Raw genomic sequence first — 19,574 nt, 5'->3', positions numbered from 1 at the left:
GTTATGATATATAGTTGTTTTTGATCTGTTTTAGGTGATCTAGTTTAGGTAAGATTAAATCATCATGGCCCATGGTTATATAGCGTTTACAATGTGCTAGGCAACTGACAAGTGCTATGCACTTCACATGTATTAACTCATTTAATACTATGACAATCTAGGTAGTAAAGGTGAGGTACCTTGCTCAAGCTTCTGGCTTAGCAGGTGAGTGGTGGATACAGGATTCAAACTCTGACAGTCTGGCCCCAGAGCCTGTGCCCTAAATCACTGTCGCATGTCCCACTCAATGAATGACTAGAAAATTGTACCACTGGTTTCTAATTCAGGTCAACACTCTTTCTACTGCACCAGGCTACACGTCATCTTGCAGATGAGAAAACTGAAGACGAGGCTGAGTGACTTGCTCATGGCCACATGACAAGCTAATGGTTGAGAATTAACTTCTTGACTTCTAATCTAATGATCTTCCTATTAACCCAGACTGCTGGGAATGAAAAGAAAAATACCCAGCGAAGAACAAAAGCAAATGAGAAAGGACCTCAGGGAAATCAAGTCTAAGACCTTTAAAAAGATAAAAGCCTTCCTTGTCTCTTTGCCCTGCCATTTATTTTAATGTGACTCTGTCCTACTGGTACTGGCCCTATGTGCCACTGACGGATGTTTGTACTCATGGATCAGTGCCTTACATGAGAGGGTGAGTGATGAGAGGAGAGGGCCTTCCGGGAGATGCGGCCATCACATGGTGTGTGCACATATGGTGTTCTAGGATTGCATCAAACTCTGCATGTGTGTTTTGTGGTGGGATGCTCATGCAGCGAAATGACATGCCAATCAGCTGGTCCCATTGGAAAATGTTTTCTGATTGATTAACAAAAAGGTTCTGTGAGAAAAATTGAGCTTGGAGGGTGTAATGGTTAGTTATGTGTTATCTTGGCTCGATTACAGTACTCAGTTGTTTAATCAAATAACAATCTAGGTTTTGATGTGAAGATACTTTGTAGATGTTATTAACATCTACAATCAGTTGACTTTAAAGATGATGACACCTTCGATAATATGGTGGGCCTCACCCAATCAGTTGAAGGCCTTAAGAATAAAAACTGAGGGGGGGGGGAATCTGCCTCAAGATACCATTACCTCCTCCCTGAACTTCCAGCTGATCTGACCTACAGATTTCAGACATACCAGCCCCTGTAACTGCATGAACGAATTCCTTAAAATAAATAAACATGAATCTATCCATCCATCCGCCCGCCTGCCCTCCCATCTCTATCTATCAAGAGGGAGAGATCCTATTCATTGTGTTTCTCTGGAGAACTCTGACTGATACAAGCATCTTGCCGGACTGCTAAGAACTTTGAGAAGGCTGAGCACACAGATCCACTTGACATACAGATCATGAAAAGCAGAAACCGTCCGATAATGAAGGAAGAAAAGTTTGGCTGAAGAGATATGCCATTCCATGTCATCACATAGGCAGAGACCGTGCAAATATTCCTCTCTATCCCCAGGTCACAGCAGGCAGATAGTTCCAATAACCTCAGCACAGTTGGAACTCAAAACGGTGTGCTCGCTGTGAAATAAGCCCAAGCACATGAGTCCCGGAGCAATAAATGACAGCTGGGCATTAAGGACATGCACTCAGATTTCTAGGAATGAACAATAAGAAAAGGTGCTCTGAGAGTATTAAAAGAACCTTCTGCATGAAGGCTGGCCGTGACCTCCATGCTGGCCCTGTGTCCTGGTGAACACTGACAGGCAAGCCCCTCTACCTCTTCACACGGCTCTGGGTTCCCTGGGCTGGGGAGAATGATGTTTTAAATCTGATCTGCTTCCTATTTTAAAACTAAGTAGATCCTCCTTGTTTTTTTTTTGTTTTTTGTTTTTTTTTTAAATGAACAAACAAAACAGAAACCAACTCATAGATACAGAGAACAGATCAGTGGTCACCAGAGGGGAAGGGGGCTGGGGGCTGGACAAAAGGGGTGAAAAGGGTCAGTTGGACAGTGATGGAGAGAAACTCAACTTTTGGAGGTGCCACTTGGCAGTGTACATAGATGTCGAATTATAATGTTGTTCGCCTGAAACTCATATAATAAAAATAAATATATCCTTCCAGATTGCTCTCTCATCACCTTCCTCACCATCATCCAGCAGCCCCGTCCCCTAAATGACTGTTTGGGAGGCCGAGGGGGACAGGGCAGGGCAGGCAATCCATCTCACCTTGGCTTCTGACGTGGGTTCCAGGAAGCACAGGCGATTCCCAAGCCCTTCGGCTGCCAGGCAGAACTTCCTCTGTTCCTTGTGGACGTTCGCAATGCATTGGAGAACCACTTCATCTTCCTGCCAGGGAAACAGAGACACAAATGTGAGCAGCCAGGGCCTGCCTCCACATGCAGAACCAGGTCCCGGAGTCACCTTGCTGTACCTTTACCGGGTACGCAGAGAGGCACGTGCTTTTGAATATTATACAGATAAAGGAGACATTTTTATTCACACGCCTGTACGCATATTCACGTGACATGACAGAGCTCCTCCCTGGAGGTAGAGTCTGAATATGGGGCTCCTGGGAACAAGTATATGGCGTGGACACACTGCATACACGTACGGCATGGGCCTCACTTCAGAGATGTATGCAATGCACACAACCCAAGTGAGCAGGTAATGATAACACTGAATGAACATGAAAGCAAACCTAAGCAATCTCTCCAGATATGAAATAAAACAATAAGGTGTGATTGAGGGAACAGAGAATACAACAGATCACAGGGAGGCGGGAGGCGTGGAAAGAAAGACCATTTAGGGTTGGGGAGTGGAGGAGGCAAGAGCCATGTTTTGTCCGGGGAGGGGTATATGTAGCACATTTATCAGCGACGACAGAAGGAACCCGGAGGGTAACAGGAGATGAGTTTTAGACACATGGGAAAGGAAGATGGAAAGACACCCAGAGGATTCAGATCGGAAGGAAGAGTTGGAAGTGAAGTAGAAGAGTCATTCTGAATTCCCAAGGAGGGGGAAGCTGTCCTATGCATCATCCCCAAAAGCAGCCTCCTAACATTTCAGAGACTTTGTTGGAATGACAATCCTCTTGTTGATAGTACAGATACGAGGCTGATTTCCATTTACACTAATATGCTCACCTCTGGCACAACCCTGCCTGAGGCTGGGAGGAGAACACCTTCCTCACCAACTCCTCCCTTCTTGCTCCTCCAGTCTCTCAGTACATGCCCTCTATCCACCATCACTTGACTCTGGGCTTCAAACACCAGAAAGATTTCCAGGTGCATTTAAGTTCAAGGAGAAGAGCCAGTTGGGCTTCCTCCTTAGCAATCACTCTCCTGCTCCCGTCTGATGCCCATGTCCCCTGGTGTTAGTGTTTGTCCCAGAAACAACACTGGGTAGATTAAATACAAATGCGGTTTTTCTTAAATGGTGTCTGCAGTGTACCTAGCCATATGGAAAAATAAAACCCTTCCACCCGGTGGGAAGTTTAAACAATTCAGTAGCAACAGACTCCACCCAAGATGTCTGCCGCTGCCCTGAGATTGGTCAGCGGCTACAGGGAAATGTAAGAAGCCACCAATCACAGACAGAAAAAGAAGACTGAGAGGAAGAAGAAAAGCTCCACACTTTTACTAGCATTGAAATGTCACTGTTCACCATTAAATTGAGTTAGTAATAAATTCCAAAGGCTCTGCTTAGAGTAAAGTCAGAATTCATGGTCTTCATTAGAATTGAGACCGACGGAAACTCCAGAATAGCACTGCTTTCAAAACATGAGCTCAGCTAAATCTCTGAATGGAATGAAGTTTTTCCCCAGGTGGAGTCTCCACCGGATCCTGTAGGGGCACAGGCAGGGTTGGGGGGCACTCCCAGTTATCAGAATGAGTGAGGGGTGCTACATAACATTGCAAAACCAGGGCCTCACAAGTTAAACGGACTGTATGGCAAGAGGCAGGCTTCCAAACATAATTTTTCGGTCCCAACTGTCAAGAGGACCCCCTATTGAGAAATATGAAATGTCTTCCACCTACATAGAATTCACCAGTGAAAAACAGGTATTTGGAAATCATGGGAGAATGATTATGAACCAGACTTTTCATGATCTGGTGAAAGTCAAAAAAGTTTTCCATGTTTGTCTTGGAGTCTCTTTCCATGATCGCATTTCCCAGCCCTTACCCCCGAAAGGTGCCCAGGGCTTGACCTTGCACTAGCTGCCTCAGAGTCTCTGTCTTCTGAAATTTTCCTGTCCTATAATTCACCTCCTCATGACCTAGGCTGCCAATCAACTAATGCCATAAATGAACCGCCCCTTGCCCAATAACCACATGCTGAAGGGCAGCCCAGCACAAGCGCTTTCCTAGGCCAGCACTCTGAGTGACACACAGAAGGGTGTGGGACTCGGAGCCAGATTTACCCTCTCCAGACACTTGCACTTTTTTCCACCTGCTGTCTGGAACTGTATGCTCCATGCTGACCTGGCTGCAGACACCACCTGGAGTGGCAGCTTGTACCTGCCTTCACTCCAGACAGCAGCTATGATCTCCACAAACCTTCAACAGACAGACATCTGGAGCCTTCGACTGCTTGACACTGAAATCTTTGCACTGAAGTTCCATATGGAATCATGAGATGAGTTAATTCAACCCGTCTCATTACTTCTCACTCCCTAGTAAAACACAGAACACAAGCTCCTCCAGTTACCAGCCCTACCTCGTTTGCTCATTCCTGTATTGATGTGCTTTTTCTTCCCTCCTTATCTCTTTTCCTTCCTCTCTTTGCTTTAAATCAAGCCTGGGAATTCCAGAGAATACCATTTCCAAGGGAGCCCCTTTAATTGGAGGTTGCAAACGCTGCCACATTTAGTATCTCCTCTCCCCACAAGCTCGCGTTCTCCCCACGTATTCCAGTGCCATATTCAGACTATTCCTCTTTTACTCTGGTGCAAAAACTCTTATATTTTGAGCTAGGTGACAGTCAATCTCCACATTTTCTTTGGCAGCTTATCAACAGCCTAGATACATCTCCCACCCCTTATCTGACATTTAATGACAATCAAAAAATCTGATAAAAATTTTGGTGTGACTTGAACACACATTTATTGACCACCTGCTAATGACAAAGCATTCTGCCAGGATACTACTGAGTACACCAGGTTTTATAAGATCTGTAAATAGGGTGAGAATGGAGCTGATGGCTGAAAGGCCAGCTCATGGCCTTTCTCCACTCCACTTTTGCCATCATCTTGAGCAACTTCAAGGCTTATGTGGAATGTGGACAAGCTATTCAAAGCAAACACCTTGACCTAATTACTTCCACTCTACTATGGTAACACACTATCACGAACATTGTCTAGAACAATTCTAATTCTAAATTCCCAAACTAGACCATCTTACTCTGTGAACCCAATCTTCACTTTCTTGCTTTCTCATTCTCTTTCTATCGATATTCTCGCTCTCCATCAAGACTACCAGTTCCTTCATGGGGATGTAAAGTACAGCATTGGGAATACAGTCAATAATATTATAATAACTATGGATGGTATCAGATGGGTATAAGACTTATTGGGGGATCACTTTGTAAGGTATATAAATGTCTAATCACTATTTTGTACACCTAAAACTAATAAAAAAACATTGTATATTAACCGTAATTGAAAATTGTTAAAAATATATATAAAAAAATAATTTCAATTTGGGGGCGCCAAGGGACTGTCTTCATGTCAGAAGTCATTAAAAAAAAAAAAAAAAAAAAAAAAGATTTCCAGTTCCTAGAAGGCACTGCCATCTCCATTATTTCCTAGAGAAAATAACATAACTGAGGTTTTATTCCACTAAAAATTTATGTCTTTTTTTATAATCCATTTTTAGCTCATTTGAACAAGACCATAAAATTTTCCTTTTTTTATAGGGCTCACAGCAGATTCAACTCAGTCAATATCAAATAACCACACTTCCCATCAACATGAAAAGAGAGACAAACTAAAGAGAAGAAAGTGCTAGGTTGGAAGGCACAATAATCAGTAATGGTCAGATCTTTGAGATCTGTCTTCTTCCGTCCTTAACAGTGAGGCATGCGAATTGCTTAAGTCCCCAGGAAATAATATCTGTAAGATCACAAAGGCTTTCTACCTGCCTGACTTTTAAAGCACCCCCCACCCAGCTGAGTTCTCTCCTCCAACTCTAGGCTGCTCTCTCCTTCATTCCTATTACCTTACTGTCCAGCCTCCATAAAATGCTCCCTCGTGAACCCCCCCATTCCTTTATTCAACATTGTAGTCTCCTAGTTTTCCTGCATTTATGATGGAGCCTTGTCATGTTCTCTGTCTCCTGCCGTCTGTAAATATAAGATTGCCCAAGGGTAGGGTTTGGTTCTTTTTCTTTAGCAATCTCATCCATTCTTGAGGCTTCCAGTTGTATTCTCAGAAGTTGTTATGCCATCTTCACCTCCAACCTGGTGGTACTCCAGGGTTCCAGACCTCCACCTAGTCCTAATTTTATCCATAGACTTCTCAACACCTCAACACGCCCCAAATGCACCAAAAGGCTTCCTTTTCAATCTGCTTTTATGGTCCCGAGGTTTGTTAATGACACAGCCAACCTCTTGGCAACACAGGCTCAGAAATCATCATCTCCTGTCTCTGAGTCTTCACCCCCCTCATCCTATAGCAAATGGGCCAGAGGAAGGAGAGACTGGAGGTCTAGAGACCAAGACCAGGGGGTTACAGCACCAGAGTATTATTCCTCTGGTCTGTTACCAGAGGCCCAGCTCTGACCTTATCATTTGCGTGCTGAAAATCCACAATGGCTCTCCCGCCACTGTCTACATAACAAATACAAATTTCTTAAGCTAGCATCAGAGCACCTTCACTTCCCAGCCTATTTCCCCATCTTCCCTGCAGAGTTCCTGGGCCTCCTCCACCTCCATGCATTTACTCATGCTGTCTCTCATTCTAAAGCTGCCCCGATTTGCCCTATTTTTCCATATTCATGTATTACCTCTCTTCCAAAACTTATCTCAAATACCACATTCTTTAATGAAGCCCAAGTAATCTCCCTTCTCCCTGAACTTTCATAGCACTATCACCATACTTTTGCACGATGGTTATTTATAGGCATGCCTTACCCCCACCATATTACATAATTTGAAAAGGCTACCACTTACTGACCTCTGCCTGACAGGCACTGTACTTTATGTACAATAACCCCTTTAAGCTTCATATCAGCACTATGATGTAGGTGCTATTGTTATGACCATGGGACAAATGAGGAGCCCCTGTAGAGAACAGTTAAGTAATTTGCCTAAGGTCGCATGGTGGCAAGGGGGACAGCTGGGATGCTGTCCAGGTCGTCTGTATCCATGCTCTCTCCCCCACTCCTCTCAGCTGCCTTTGGACCCCTTGAAGGCAGAGTCCACATCTGGTTCACGTTTCCACCAGTCAGAGTCCTCACTAGCGTGGTGCCTTAGGCATGTTACATACCCAACTGTCATTTAGTGAATGGGTGGGGTTTTACCTGGTAACCTGAGTTAATTATAAACTCTGGTAGCACAGGAAACTGCTTCCTCATCCAAGTCGGGAACGTAATGTGTTTGATAAACACATGTTGACAGATTGGGACATGGAATCAAATGAAAAAAAGAGATTTCTGTACTCTGAGCCATATAACAATAGTTTTTGTAGAAAGGGTCACTGTTTTACTGACAAGTCAGAACTGAATTAAAAAAAGAAAGAAAGGACAGATGTTGACATAAAAAAATAATGAGTAATAAGCAATAATGAGGCTTTGGGGTCCATTTCAAAAGTTTCTAGTTTCTGTTGCTTAATTATTATTATTGATAATAATATCAACTATACATTCTATACCAGACACTGCTGAGATTTCCCCCTAGATTATTTAATTTAACATTCACGACAATACAACTATCATCAGAATGAGGAAACCAAACCTCAGAGGAATTAGGCAATTTTAATGAATGAATATTTAATGAACAGACATTATGTGCCACTACAGCATTTCAGTATAATCCTTACAAATACCTTATAAGGTTGGTATTAATATACTCTATTTGTAGATAAAGAGATTGAGGCACAGAGAGATTAATTAGCTTGCCTAGCACCACACAGCATGTAAGTAATAGATCCTGACCTTGAACCTATGACTATCTGAACCTACGCCAGTCCTCTGTACCATGGCACTAAACTGTCTCTCTTAGCCCAAGAGACTGCCCTTAACGACAGGTCTGAATTCATGTCTTCCTGACTCTAGGGCCCATGGTGATGGTGTCAATAAAAACAGATAGCTCCCAGTCCCTCACACAGCCATACAACACTGAAAAGTAATCAAATCACAGAGCACAATGCCAAAGAGAACAGCCAGAGAGCTGAAAATCCTATAAAACAATTTTTTTTTCCTGTTTCCAATGACTACAACATTGGAAGTAGTGAACATCATCCCAAAACTTGTAGCAGAGAGGGAAAAATGATTAAAATCCAAGGTATATCATATGTCAGCATCCCTCCACGCTATGTAGTTCATAAGCGCTAGCTATTCCTGTCATAGGTTCAGCTTGTGGTGGTGTTGAGTGATTGTCCTGGAACGAGAATATATAGCCTTTGGCTCCCTTTGCTTAGATTTCATATTATTATCACAGATCATGTCTGACAAAATGAAGTTCTTTCTATACTCCTCCTTCAGCTAAAGAATTTTTAACTTGAAAATGAATGGGGCTTGCCTATTCTATCCCTGATACTTCTTTCTTAAACCCTGACCCACAGTCCAAGGGCTGGAATGACCATGTTTACCACCGCTGAGTTGATGACTGGGGCACCTTGGTTCTCCCTCTTCTCTCTGGGTCATTTGCAAAGAACTCTTTGGAACAAAACAAAATGGCTGACAGCCCTATTTAAAGTAGATCATTAGGCAGCTGGTGACAGCCCTATAGTTAGATCTACACATCACCAATGACAAGAAGCTTGTGAGCAGGGAGTACGTGGAACAGAATGCAGGCCAGCAGATTTCATGGTCCATGTTTAAGTGCAGATATTACTGCAGAGGAAAATCTATAACCATTTATTGCTGTAAAAAGGAAGATGTGTCCTAGCCACTCATCTTGAACCTCAGGCACTATTTTAGGGAATTGATACAGTTAGAGCTATACCACACTAAATATATGTAATGACAAGGGTGAGAGCGCTCATTCTAAGGCTTTACCCAAAAGGAAACAAGCTAGCAAAACAAAACAAATACATTGGTACAGACAAGACAATAGTGGCTTCTAGAGGGGAAAGAGGGTAGGGGGAAGGCCAAGTGAATAAAGGCGGTTAAATATATGGTAACAGGAGGAAACTAAATTTAGGGTGGGGAGCACGAACTAGAACACACAGATGACAAATTGAAATCCTGTACACCTGAAAATTATATACTGTTATTAACCAATGTTACTCCAATAAATTTAACTAAAAACAAACAAATAAATAAATAAATAAGTGGGCTTTTGAGATGACGAGACCATCCACAGATATTTCCCAAGGATTAATGACACTGGTGATCTAAATAGCAATCATTTTGGCTATTTGCTTCCTTAGACTCTAAGCTCCATGGGGGCAGGAACCACTCATTTCCCTATAAATCTTCAGTGCCTAACATTGAGTAGAAAAGCACAAATATCCGTGAATTTAATGACGGAACTGTGTATTTTGAAAACGACTAATAAAATTAACACAAATGCTTATGCATCAAAATTGCGCAATAAAGATCCTTTTGCATTTTCTTACTCATAGGATCTGGGATGTCAACATGGAAATAGCTGGGATTATATAAAGGGATCTATGATAACCTGTTTGCTTTCACAATGGCCCTATGAGACATACAAATATTCTTGCACTCATTTTTAAAATTATGAAGCTAAAGGTTCTAGACTGAGGAGGAGGCTGACTAGTGCATGGTCCAACCCTCAAAAGCTGGCATTGTGCGGTGTCCCTGGGACATCTCCAGGGTTTTGCAATTGCTGTTGTCAGTTTCGGTGTTAGCATTATGATACCTTTGGAACTCATTGTTTTTAAGTCTGTCCAAAACCAGGGATGGCTCCTACTTCTGGTTCCTTACTACTCATTGACTGTTGTAAAATTCAGTAAGATGGAAATTTCAGGATCCCGAGAGACAAAGTTGATATCATTTATCCTTCCTTCCTTCTTTAAATACTTTCTTATTTGGCTGTAGGGTACACTTGCTTTTGCTTTTTCCTACTACATAATGGCAGCTCCTTCTCAGTCTCCTTGGCGGGCATATTGCCGTCTTGTCTTCTCTAATGCTGGACTCGTGGTCCAGAACTATTCCTCAGAGTTCTCTTCTTACCTGTACAGCCCTCCTTGGTGAGTTCCTTTGGTTTCACGGCTTTGAAAACCACATGTATATTAATGACGCCCACATTTGTAAATTTGAATACACTTCTCCTGAGCTCCAGACTTCTATCTCCAATTGCGTATTCATCAGCTCTACTTGGATGTCCAATAGGCATCTCTAGCTTACTGTGTCCAACATCTGACTCCCCATCTCTCCCAAGTATGTTTCTCCTGTAGCCCTTTCTGTCTCAGGACATGGCAACTCCATTCTTCAAGTTGCTCACAACTTTTTTTCCTCTTATCTCACATCCACAACAAATGCTACTCATTCTACCTTCAAATACAGCCAAGTGGCCCACCTTGCCTCATCCCCACCACCGCCGCCTGGCTCATGCCGCCATCTCTTGTCATGATTATTGCAATCACCCCTGAACTTGTTTCCCACTCACATTTCTTCCCTACACAGGAGTCAGAGGGAGGCTTTTAAAATCTAACTGAATTCATGTCTCTCCACTGCTCAAAACTCTCCAGTGGCTTTCTGTCTTACTCAGGACAAAGGCGAATTCTTCCTGTGGGCTATGAAGTTCTAAAAGTAGGCCCTCCTGCCTACAATTTCTCTTCTATCAGTCTTTTACTTGCTTAGTTTCAGCTGCACTGGCCTCTTTCTAGGAGCTTAAATTTTTGAAGCATGACCCTCCCTCAAACCCTTTGCCCACAATGCTCTTCTCCCAGATACCTGCAGGGCTCCCTCTCTCACTTCCTTTAGGCATTTGCTCAGTGTCACCTTATTAAAGAGGCCGTCCCTGATTGCCCAATATAAAATAACAACCCCATTCCCACTGCACTTCCCACCTTTCCTTCTTTTCCAACTGGCATTTACCACCTAAGAATATATACTTCTTATCACTCTGCTCCTTCAAGAGAACGTAACCCTCATGGATACTGGTTTGCTCACCAGTGTATTCCCAGTGCCTGGCATATGACAGGCACTCAAGTTGTCACTGAATGACAGACTAGTCATTTTATTTCCTATTAAATACAGTGCCTACAATAAGTTATGAATTCATTAAGCTTTTTTATTCCTTTGCAGGAAGTGACCAAACAGTCCTCAGTCTCAGCTAGAATTCTTGGGAACTTATGCTGGGCACTGACAAACAAAAGAGGCACCTGCAGCCTGTAGGGCACCATTTCTGCTCCAGCAACCAGAAGGAGTGTTCTGTTCCCTCTGAATAACTTTCCCCAGTGCCAAGAAGGCAGAGTTTGGGGCTTGATTATAAGATCTACTCAGCCTCCCCCACGTCTTTGTCCCTTTGGAACTTGCAGGGAAGAGGGCAAAGGGATAAGGCTTTCCCTAAATTGCTGAGGGAGAGAACCAGGCATTAGGGTTTACATAGGCAATTAATTCCCTCTCCTATAGAACATGTCACTATCCGACATGGAATAATGCAGTGACCTATGACATATTCTCCTAGAAATAATGGTCAATTTGTTAACATTTTCTATTCTCATAGGATGGAAGAATAATGACCTAGTTGGTACCAAAGAATTTCAGGCCCCATAAGTTTTTTTTTCTTAAAAAAAAAAAAAATCCTGCATTTCTTCCAGCTCCTACAAAAAGGTTTTCTACAATACTGTAATGTTTGTATTTGGAATATGTCTCTCCCACCCAATGAGAACACGCCAGGTGAGTGATCAGACATACGTGTATGCACATACCACTTTGGTTTCTTTCTCCTTTAAGCACATTAGCCAGGGTGAAGGATGAATGAGGGAAAAAATGGGACTACTAAAGCAAATTACAATGTTCATATCTAACCTAAGAGGCAGCAAAGGTCAATAATACAGTTATGGAAGGAAAATCTGGGTCTCTGGATCTAACATTGCTTTGAACCTAATTTTAAAAAAGGAGAGGTGACCAGGACACTTCAACTTCCCAAGTTCATATGACAAATGCTGATAAGTTCGCACTGTGTCTCCATCTCGATGCAATTGAAATCACTGTGACCCCAGAAAGACACAAAGAGCATCCGATTCTGATTCTGATTCCACGATAGCACTACTGAGAGACCTTGGTGAATTGTGCATTGAATCCTGCATTTTTATGTTATTAGATCTATTCTTTATCTGTAAGTCAACTTCCTTTGCTTTTATCAATGATTCTGGGATCTTTGGCTTCTGAGTTGAGGCATGACTCCTTCCCTGGGCCATGCAATACACCCGTGACAGCCCACCCACTTTTAGCCAGGTTTCTAACAGTATCTATGCTCAGGGGAGTGGCACACCTGCTTTTGTTTTGGGGAATGAACTAAGTATTGAGATTCTTTCTACTTGTATAAGGCAGTGCCTCAGACTGAGTACTTTCTGGAATTTTCTCTTTTAAGATTTGTAGAAAAAGTAACCAAAACTGAAATACCCAACATGTAGAACACACTCAACTACTCTGTATATGTGCATAATCACTCCAATTGACTGACATATGTTGTAAAATCTGAAGGCAAGAACAAAGCATCCAGCCATTTCCATGCAAAATCTAATAGCTAAGGAACACTGTGTCTTTCTAAAAAAGGATGTTTGATGAATTTAGTAAATTGTAATGAAATGTATGGGCTGATATTTAGATGGGTCTTTGTAAACAGGTCACTTAAAGGCAAAAGAAGTGTTTTCATAATTTAATGGTACGCAAAGCCCTATGAACTGTCCAACACTAGTTTAAAAAAAAAAATTCATCCATTTCTCCCAGCTCCATTCAGAACTAAGCCACACATTCATTTAATAAATATCTGTGTGCCTACTGACGTGCCAGACTCAGTCTGACGGCCTGGGCGAACGTACAGTTGTGAACAAGGCAGGCGGGGCACCTGCCCTCCAGGGGCTTCCTATCTCGTTGAACACATGGGCTCACACTGGCTTTAGACTGCAGTGGTTTGCAGAGCTATGACTATTGCAGGACCAGAAGAATCTGAGCTGTAGAGAAACACACAGGGATGTTTGAGCTATTGCTCGTTTCTGTCTGACACCTTTTCAGTTCCGGGAAGAGCTCCTGTGTATATGTTTCTATCAGAGAACTGCCCCCTCTGTATTGTAACTCTTGGATTTCCTGTCTAAACGCCCTCTTACCAGAATTCTTCTACTTAGTAGGCAAGGATTATAGCCTGCTCATCCAGCTTGTGTGTCTTGTACCCCTAATGCCTACCATCCGGCAAACGTTATAAATGTTTGTTGAATAAAAAGAATGAAGGTTAGTAGGAGAAACAGTGGATCAGGAAGGCGGGTCAAATCTGAGAGAAAAACTGTAGACCAAGAGAATGCAAACGTCAGGAATCAAAACCAGCCACATCAGGGATGCTAAGGCACACCTAGGGAAGAGACAGATGACCCCTGAAAGCCAAGCCTGTTTCTGCTGATAGGAATTCTCACACATCCTCCTATCTCAGGACTCAGGGTTTAGTTCTCAGAGTCTAACATGGGCTTAAATGTCAGCTGTTGTGTGCAGCAACTTTCCATACTTGAGGATTTCAATTCAGCAAAGCTCTATCTATCAGAACACCATGAATAAACAGCACTAAGGGAAGCCATGTGCCAGCAGGCAATTCAAATATAAGGAGATCCCACCAGGCACCGGGTGAAACACTTTTTATTCATAACATCCTCAAAATCTCATCTAGTTATCAGTATGCCCATTATCGGGGCCCAGAGCAAGCCACCCCATGTGGCATATTGATTATTTGGAATTAAAATCACCTGAGAAGCAGCGGGAGCAGGAAGAGTGATCAGACTCTCCTCTGTCTCTCTAAATGCAGGAAATAAATCTCCATGACAGGTGGCCTCCCTGCTCCTAACGGCTGGTAGACAACCTAACCACAAGAGGTAAAAGATAGATCCAGAGTCAAAAAGCCTGTGTAAACAAACCTTGTCATACCTTTACTGATTTTACTATTACTTCCGAAGCACAAACCTTGCTTAGATTCCTTTCTGATGTGCACTATTTTTGTCCTCTCAATTTCTCACAAATTCATTGTTTGTCTAAAATAGTAGTAAAGGGTACCTGGTTCAAGCATTTCTTTGAGGCTTATTATATGATCTCAGCATCTTATGATGATTTTCCCATATGCATTTTCTCCTGTTGATCTAGTCTTGTGTCAATTTTTTTCATTTTATTATTAGTCCAGCTGTGTGTGGGGGGGATTCCCCCCTTCTGCAATAGTTTTGGTGAGCCTGTCAGAACTCCCCCGCTGGAAAGCTGCATTTTCTGAGACTGAGATGACTGCAGCTAAGAGCTCGAGCAGGCAAACAGGTAAGCTTTCCTTACCTTCTTCAGCCCCCAAAGATCTCTATCTGCTGGCTCTGTTAAAAAAAAATAAAAAATTGTCTCTTTCTAAATTTACATGAGCCAGAAGACAATATTGGTGAAAACTAGTTTCTTGGGCAAAAAAAACTCTGGTAAAGATCTGAGTTGAGTACTATTGTTTTCTCTTGGTCCCCTTCGTCCCAGAGACGTCACTGTGTCCTGGTATCTCCGCCAGGTGAAAGATGCATCTGCACCAGGCAGCAGCCTAACAGACTGTGAATCTGAGCGTAGAGAATTGAAACAAACAAACAAACAAAAAAAACCTTATTCTGTTAGAGGGATAGGGAGAGAACACGTGATTCCCAGCTATTTAAAAAATGCCCCCCCACCCCGCTCCCCCATCCCCTTCTTAGGCTAACTCTGGGAATAAACTTTTTGGCTTTGTGAGCACTGAATCCTTTTCATTCTTATGGGCTGCCTCTTGTGTCTTTGGTTAAGCCATAAAAGGATTATTGGTTTGAGTTGCTATTATGATTAATAGATCATACATACTTCTGAGTGGCCAGACAATAGATCCTTTGAATTGGAAAGAAAAAAAAAAAATGTGAGAGGTCTCATACTGATGACATGGTGAGCCATTAAGGCTCCCTTAATAAAATGGAAGGACAGAAATTATTAGGCTTGTGCAAAAGCACTTGTGGTTTAAAAGGTTAAAAAAAATTTGCAAAAACCACAATTAATTTTGCACCAACCTAATAGAACAAAAATCAAAGTCCACTCACTCATACCCCTTCCTATTTGCCTTCAGACATTTGCAGAGGTTGTAAAAAATCAGGACATTGAAAGTATAATTGTCTAGCACTTAAGAAGGAAAAGGGGAAAAAATGATGTAACAGCTAGACGTAAAGACTTCCTAATAAGACGAAACAGAAATTAGACTTAAACAACAAAAACCCAACGTATACTCCTTAAACACACGCACGGAAAATGAAAAAGCTGCCCCATACCATTCCATAGATATGACACTGGGTGTAGGCTCAGCTATGCTAAGTGACTGCAAGGAGTCTGATGGCTATTTCTTTTGTCCATCCATTATTCGTTAATTTATTCAGCATTCCTTTAAGTGCCTGCTATAACCATGCACTGCTAGGTCCCCAGAATACAAAAATCCATCACAGCCAGTTAAGTGCCAGTTGAAATCCAGTTCTGTGTGATGCCAAAACCCGCGTTCTTCCCACTATACGAAGGCTCCTTGGTGAAGAAAGCATCTCAGTAGCGTTAGTCCCCACTCCCATTTAGGATGCTGCTTTTCAATTTCTCAGCTTATTTGGGCTGGTGCTGGGAGGGGGGGTACTTTGGCCAGAAGACTCTAATTGAAGAGGGGCTGCCTTTTTCTTAAATAAAAGATAAATATCCAATTGTCTGTCAATGTTATGTCAAGTGAGAACACAACTTCAAACCCCTGGGCCATTCACTCGACCCCCCACCCCCACCCCATTATGACAACACTGCTGCCCCCAAGCCCTGACATAAAAAATCCCTGACCAACCACTACATTCTATGAACAGGCTCAGAAAATGCGAGTATCCTCCTGCAGGAAAAAGTCCTCAGGGCTCTTCTTGGCCAAACCAAAATCTAATAAGAAACCAATAAAATTAAAAGCACATGAGATGGGGTTAGTCAATTCATGTAAGCCCGATTGCTGGATTCCTTTTGTTATAAAGACTAGAATTTACTCACTATCCTGATGAAAAAAAATCTCCATGTTGCCTATTTTTTATTTTTTATAAATACAGTAACATCTGGCTCTGAATCCTTACTTGCAGGAATTTCAATCTCAGTCACATTTGGGGAAGCTTTTCCCTCCCTACAGCTGCATATAATCCCAGGAGATTTATGGACTGTATTCCATGAAACTTGGAGCAAAGCAGCTGGTCTTCAGTCAATCAAGATTGCTGCCAAGATGTCCACTGTCCAAGTCTGTGTGGTTCATCTGATGCCAGTTGCCCACTGCTTGCTCACTGCTCTTAGCCACAGAGGCCGTTGACCGTAAAGTCCTGCGCTTCAGGTACAGCGCCCAGGCTGCCAGCATCTTGGCTCTCAGAGGACCCCCGCCTCCCAGGCAGAGTACAGGGACAAGGCTGCAGGTCTCTGGGACCTGTTAAGCCCCCAGACCCTTCCCTCCATCCTCTGAAGCAAGGCTTTCCTAGGACTGGCCACCTAACCTCGCCCTGGGCAAGCCTCAGGGCCCACTCCCCACTAGGATCACCCACATTTTCACCTCTGAGACACTTTGGGACGTAGAAGTCTCAGCTCCACCCCAGGGTGAAAGAAGCCCCAGAGCTCCAAGACACAAAGCCCTGCTTGTCTTGGTGAGAAAGCAAAGGAAGAGATAATTCATTTGTAGTCTAGGTTTTTCCCCTGAAATTTTCTCACATGGATGAGTTGATAAGAAAAACACAAATAAATAAACCTGGCTCTGTTATAAAGCAGTGGGGCTCAGCCCCATGTGAACAGGAGAATCATCTGGAGCACGTTTAACATACACTGATGTCAGGGGCCCTACCCCAGTCCAACGGAACAGGAATCTGTGGGGAAGGGTTCTGGGTGCAGGTTTGTTAGGTCTCCCCAGGTGACAGAGGCACAATGTGGACAGAGAGCTCCTCTACAGACTCAGGTCAGAGGTAATAGCTGGGGAAACAAGAGGAGGCTGGCAGGTATTCTGATATAGGTATGGAATCACAAGGAAAATTAAGTGAGATTTAGATGTGTTAAATGGAAAATGGTGGGGAAAAGATCAGGTATTGGGCCCCGATGTCCTTTTAATGAAGGACCCAAAGGCTAGGTCACTGTTGACCCAAGACCCTCCAATCCCCAAAAGCTACCGTGTGCGGGCCCTTCGTTAAGTGTATTCCTCTGGAACACAGCCTGATTCTCTTATTTTTTTCTCTAGGCCTTAATAATGCTGCTTCATGAGACTTCGTCCCCTGAGTACAGGGACTAGGAAGACGATTTGTTAGCTGTAAGTAAAGCAGCGGGAGAAACTCATTATCTCACAAACTCTTCCAAAACTAGGGGACCATAAATTAGCAATGGACTGAGAAGTTTAAAACAGAAAACTAGCCAACCAACCAGCAAGTGCTTGCAGAATGTTCTCAGCGGACCTGGCACTACCTGTCATACTTGAGGTTTCTTCCTCTCCTTTCCCCAGCCCACTCCCAACCCCTCCTGGGCAAGTGTAGACGACTTTCTGGTAACTTCCAAGGAGAGCAAGTAAAACTATTTTGAATGAATAACACTCTTTATAATCCCTAAAGAAACTGAAGTGCTTTAAAGCTGGGGTTAATTGAGCCTCAGAATGTATAAGGGAACTGTTTGTTCACAGTTGCACAGTGGTACATTTTGGAAGAAAAATCAAGGTCTCTCCATCTCTCTACATTAACACTTTTCCTTCTCAGTGACAGGAATCGGAATACTTAAACAATGTTCCAGAGTTAATGTCTCCATCTTACTTTTTCTTAGGCACAGATTTTTACCTGGAAATAGGAAAAGCAATTTCAGTCTTCTTTTAAAAAAATGTGGGGAATATATACAATTGATATCACACATGTTGAATAATTTGTGTGCCTGAGAAGTAAATGTACTCCAAGCTTTTGAAATCATAGCTCATCTATAGGTACCTATCCATGTGTTGAACACAGCTGAATTCTAGTCACTAGGAAATATTCATGGTCCCAGGGAGTGAGAGCTTTCCTTTAATAATCTTAGGTTGCAAATCCCTGAATGAGTTTAGAACTAAGCATCAATATTTTCTCCTTGTATATAAAGCAGATCAATGAAACAGAGAGGCCTCTACTTTATCCTAGAGGGCAACTAATTATAGCTCTGATGATTTCTGACTCAACCTTGACCAACTGAAACAGTACAGAGCTGACCACACCAGTAACAGCTCCAAAACACTATTCATCTCTACCAGCAAAATCCAAAGAAAGCGCTCATGACCTCACTTCTTCTGCATTGCCCTTATCAGGTTCTCCTGTGCAAACATACCTCCAAACCAAGACAAGGGAAGGAAAATGGTCTATGTGGAACCATAGAATATTTAGAAGAGGAGCAACTCAGGAGTCATTAAATTCAAACCTCTTGAGAGTTCACCCATACAAATATCAAGGGATTCACATGGAAAGCACCAAAAGGTCCATGCAGACCAACCGAAGCATAAAACCAGCTGCAAGCTGTAATGCTGTTTTGCACACGTCTCTTTCTAATTACACACTTGCTGTCATGTGCTTGCCTGCTCTGCCTACAGTGTCCATTAACTAGTTAATCCTCTTCTTGGCTTTCTGCAAGATCAATTCTTTGGGCTGGCTGTATCAGAAAGGAAATTATTCATCTGCAAGTATGGAAAGGATTGATATACAGAAGATGGTAACCATCTGTTATCCGCTGAGGTCAGGAAAAGACAGGATAGCCCTAAAAATATAGCAGAAGAAGTTGAAATGAGATATGAGAAAGGACTTAGTGAAAGTGAGGGTTAAACACTACCATAAATTATCAAGATTGGATTACAGTTCTTTACAAATGGATTACAGAACTCTTCTTCTCTGGGATCTTTTTAAAGCATCTTGTGGTTGAAATTCTGCTGTGAGAACACATTCTATGAAAACAGTCATTTAAAAAAGATTACTTTGGGTCAATTGACTCAATTTTAGAGTCTCGATACCCATGCTCCATGAATGCATAAACCGTGCTTACTTCTCCCTCCACTCTGTTTAGCATGGCATTATGTGCAAATATATAGGCAATGAAGTATTTTTGCTGCTCGTTGTTATAACAAGGTAAACTGTTTTGCCTAGATTTTTTTTTTTTTTTCCTAAAACCAATATCCAGAGACCAGGATCCTGGGGTCTGTCCCTTGTGGCACTGTAACAAAGCCTTATCCAT

At 42.6% G+C, this 19,574-nt stretch overlaps 1 protein-coding gene across 1 annotated transcript in view; it reads right to left on the bottom strand.

Moving 5' to 3' along the window:
- The window catches only part of RYR3 (ryanodine receptor 3), a 477,803-nt gene that overhangs the window by 328,120 nt on the left and 130,109 nt on the right, over window positions 1-19,574 (bottom strand). Inside the window, 1 exon segment of the mRNA XM_074327936.1 lies at window positions 2,224-2,343. Within this exon segment, the coding sequence (XP_074184037.1) occupies window positions 2,224-2,343 (120 nt within the window).

The sequence above is a fragment of the Rhinolophus sinicus genome, linkage group LG03, assembly GCF_036562045.2.
Source record: "Rhinolophus sinicus isolate RSC01 linkage group LG03, ASM3656204v1, whole genome shotgun sequence".
Classification (NCBI taxonomy): Eukaryota; Metazoa; Chordata; class Mammalia; order Chiroptera; family Rhinolophidae; genus Rhinolophus; species Rhinolophus sinicus.
The sequence above is the reverse complement of the archived record's forward strand: the minus strand, read 5'-3'. Positions and strand labels throughout refer to the sequence as shown.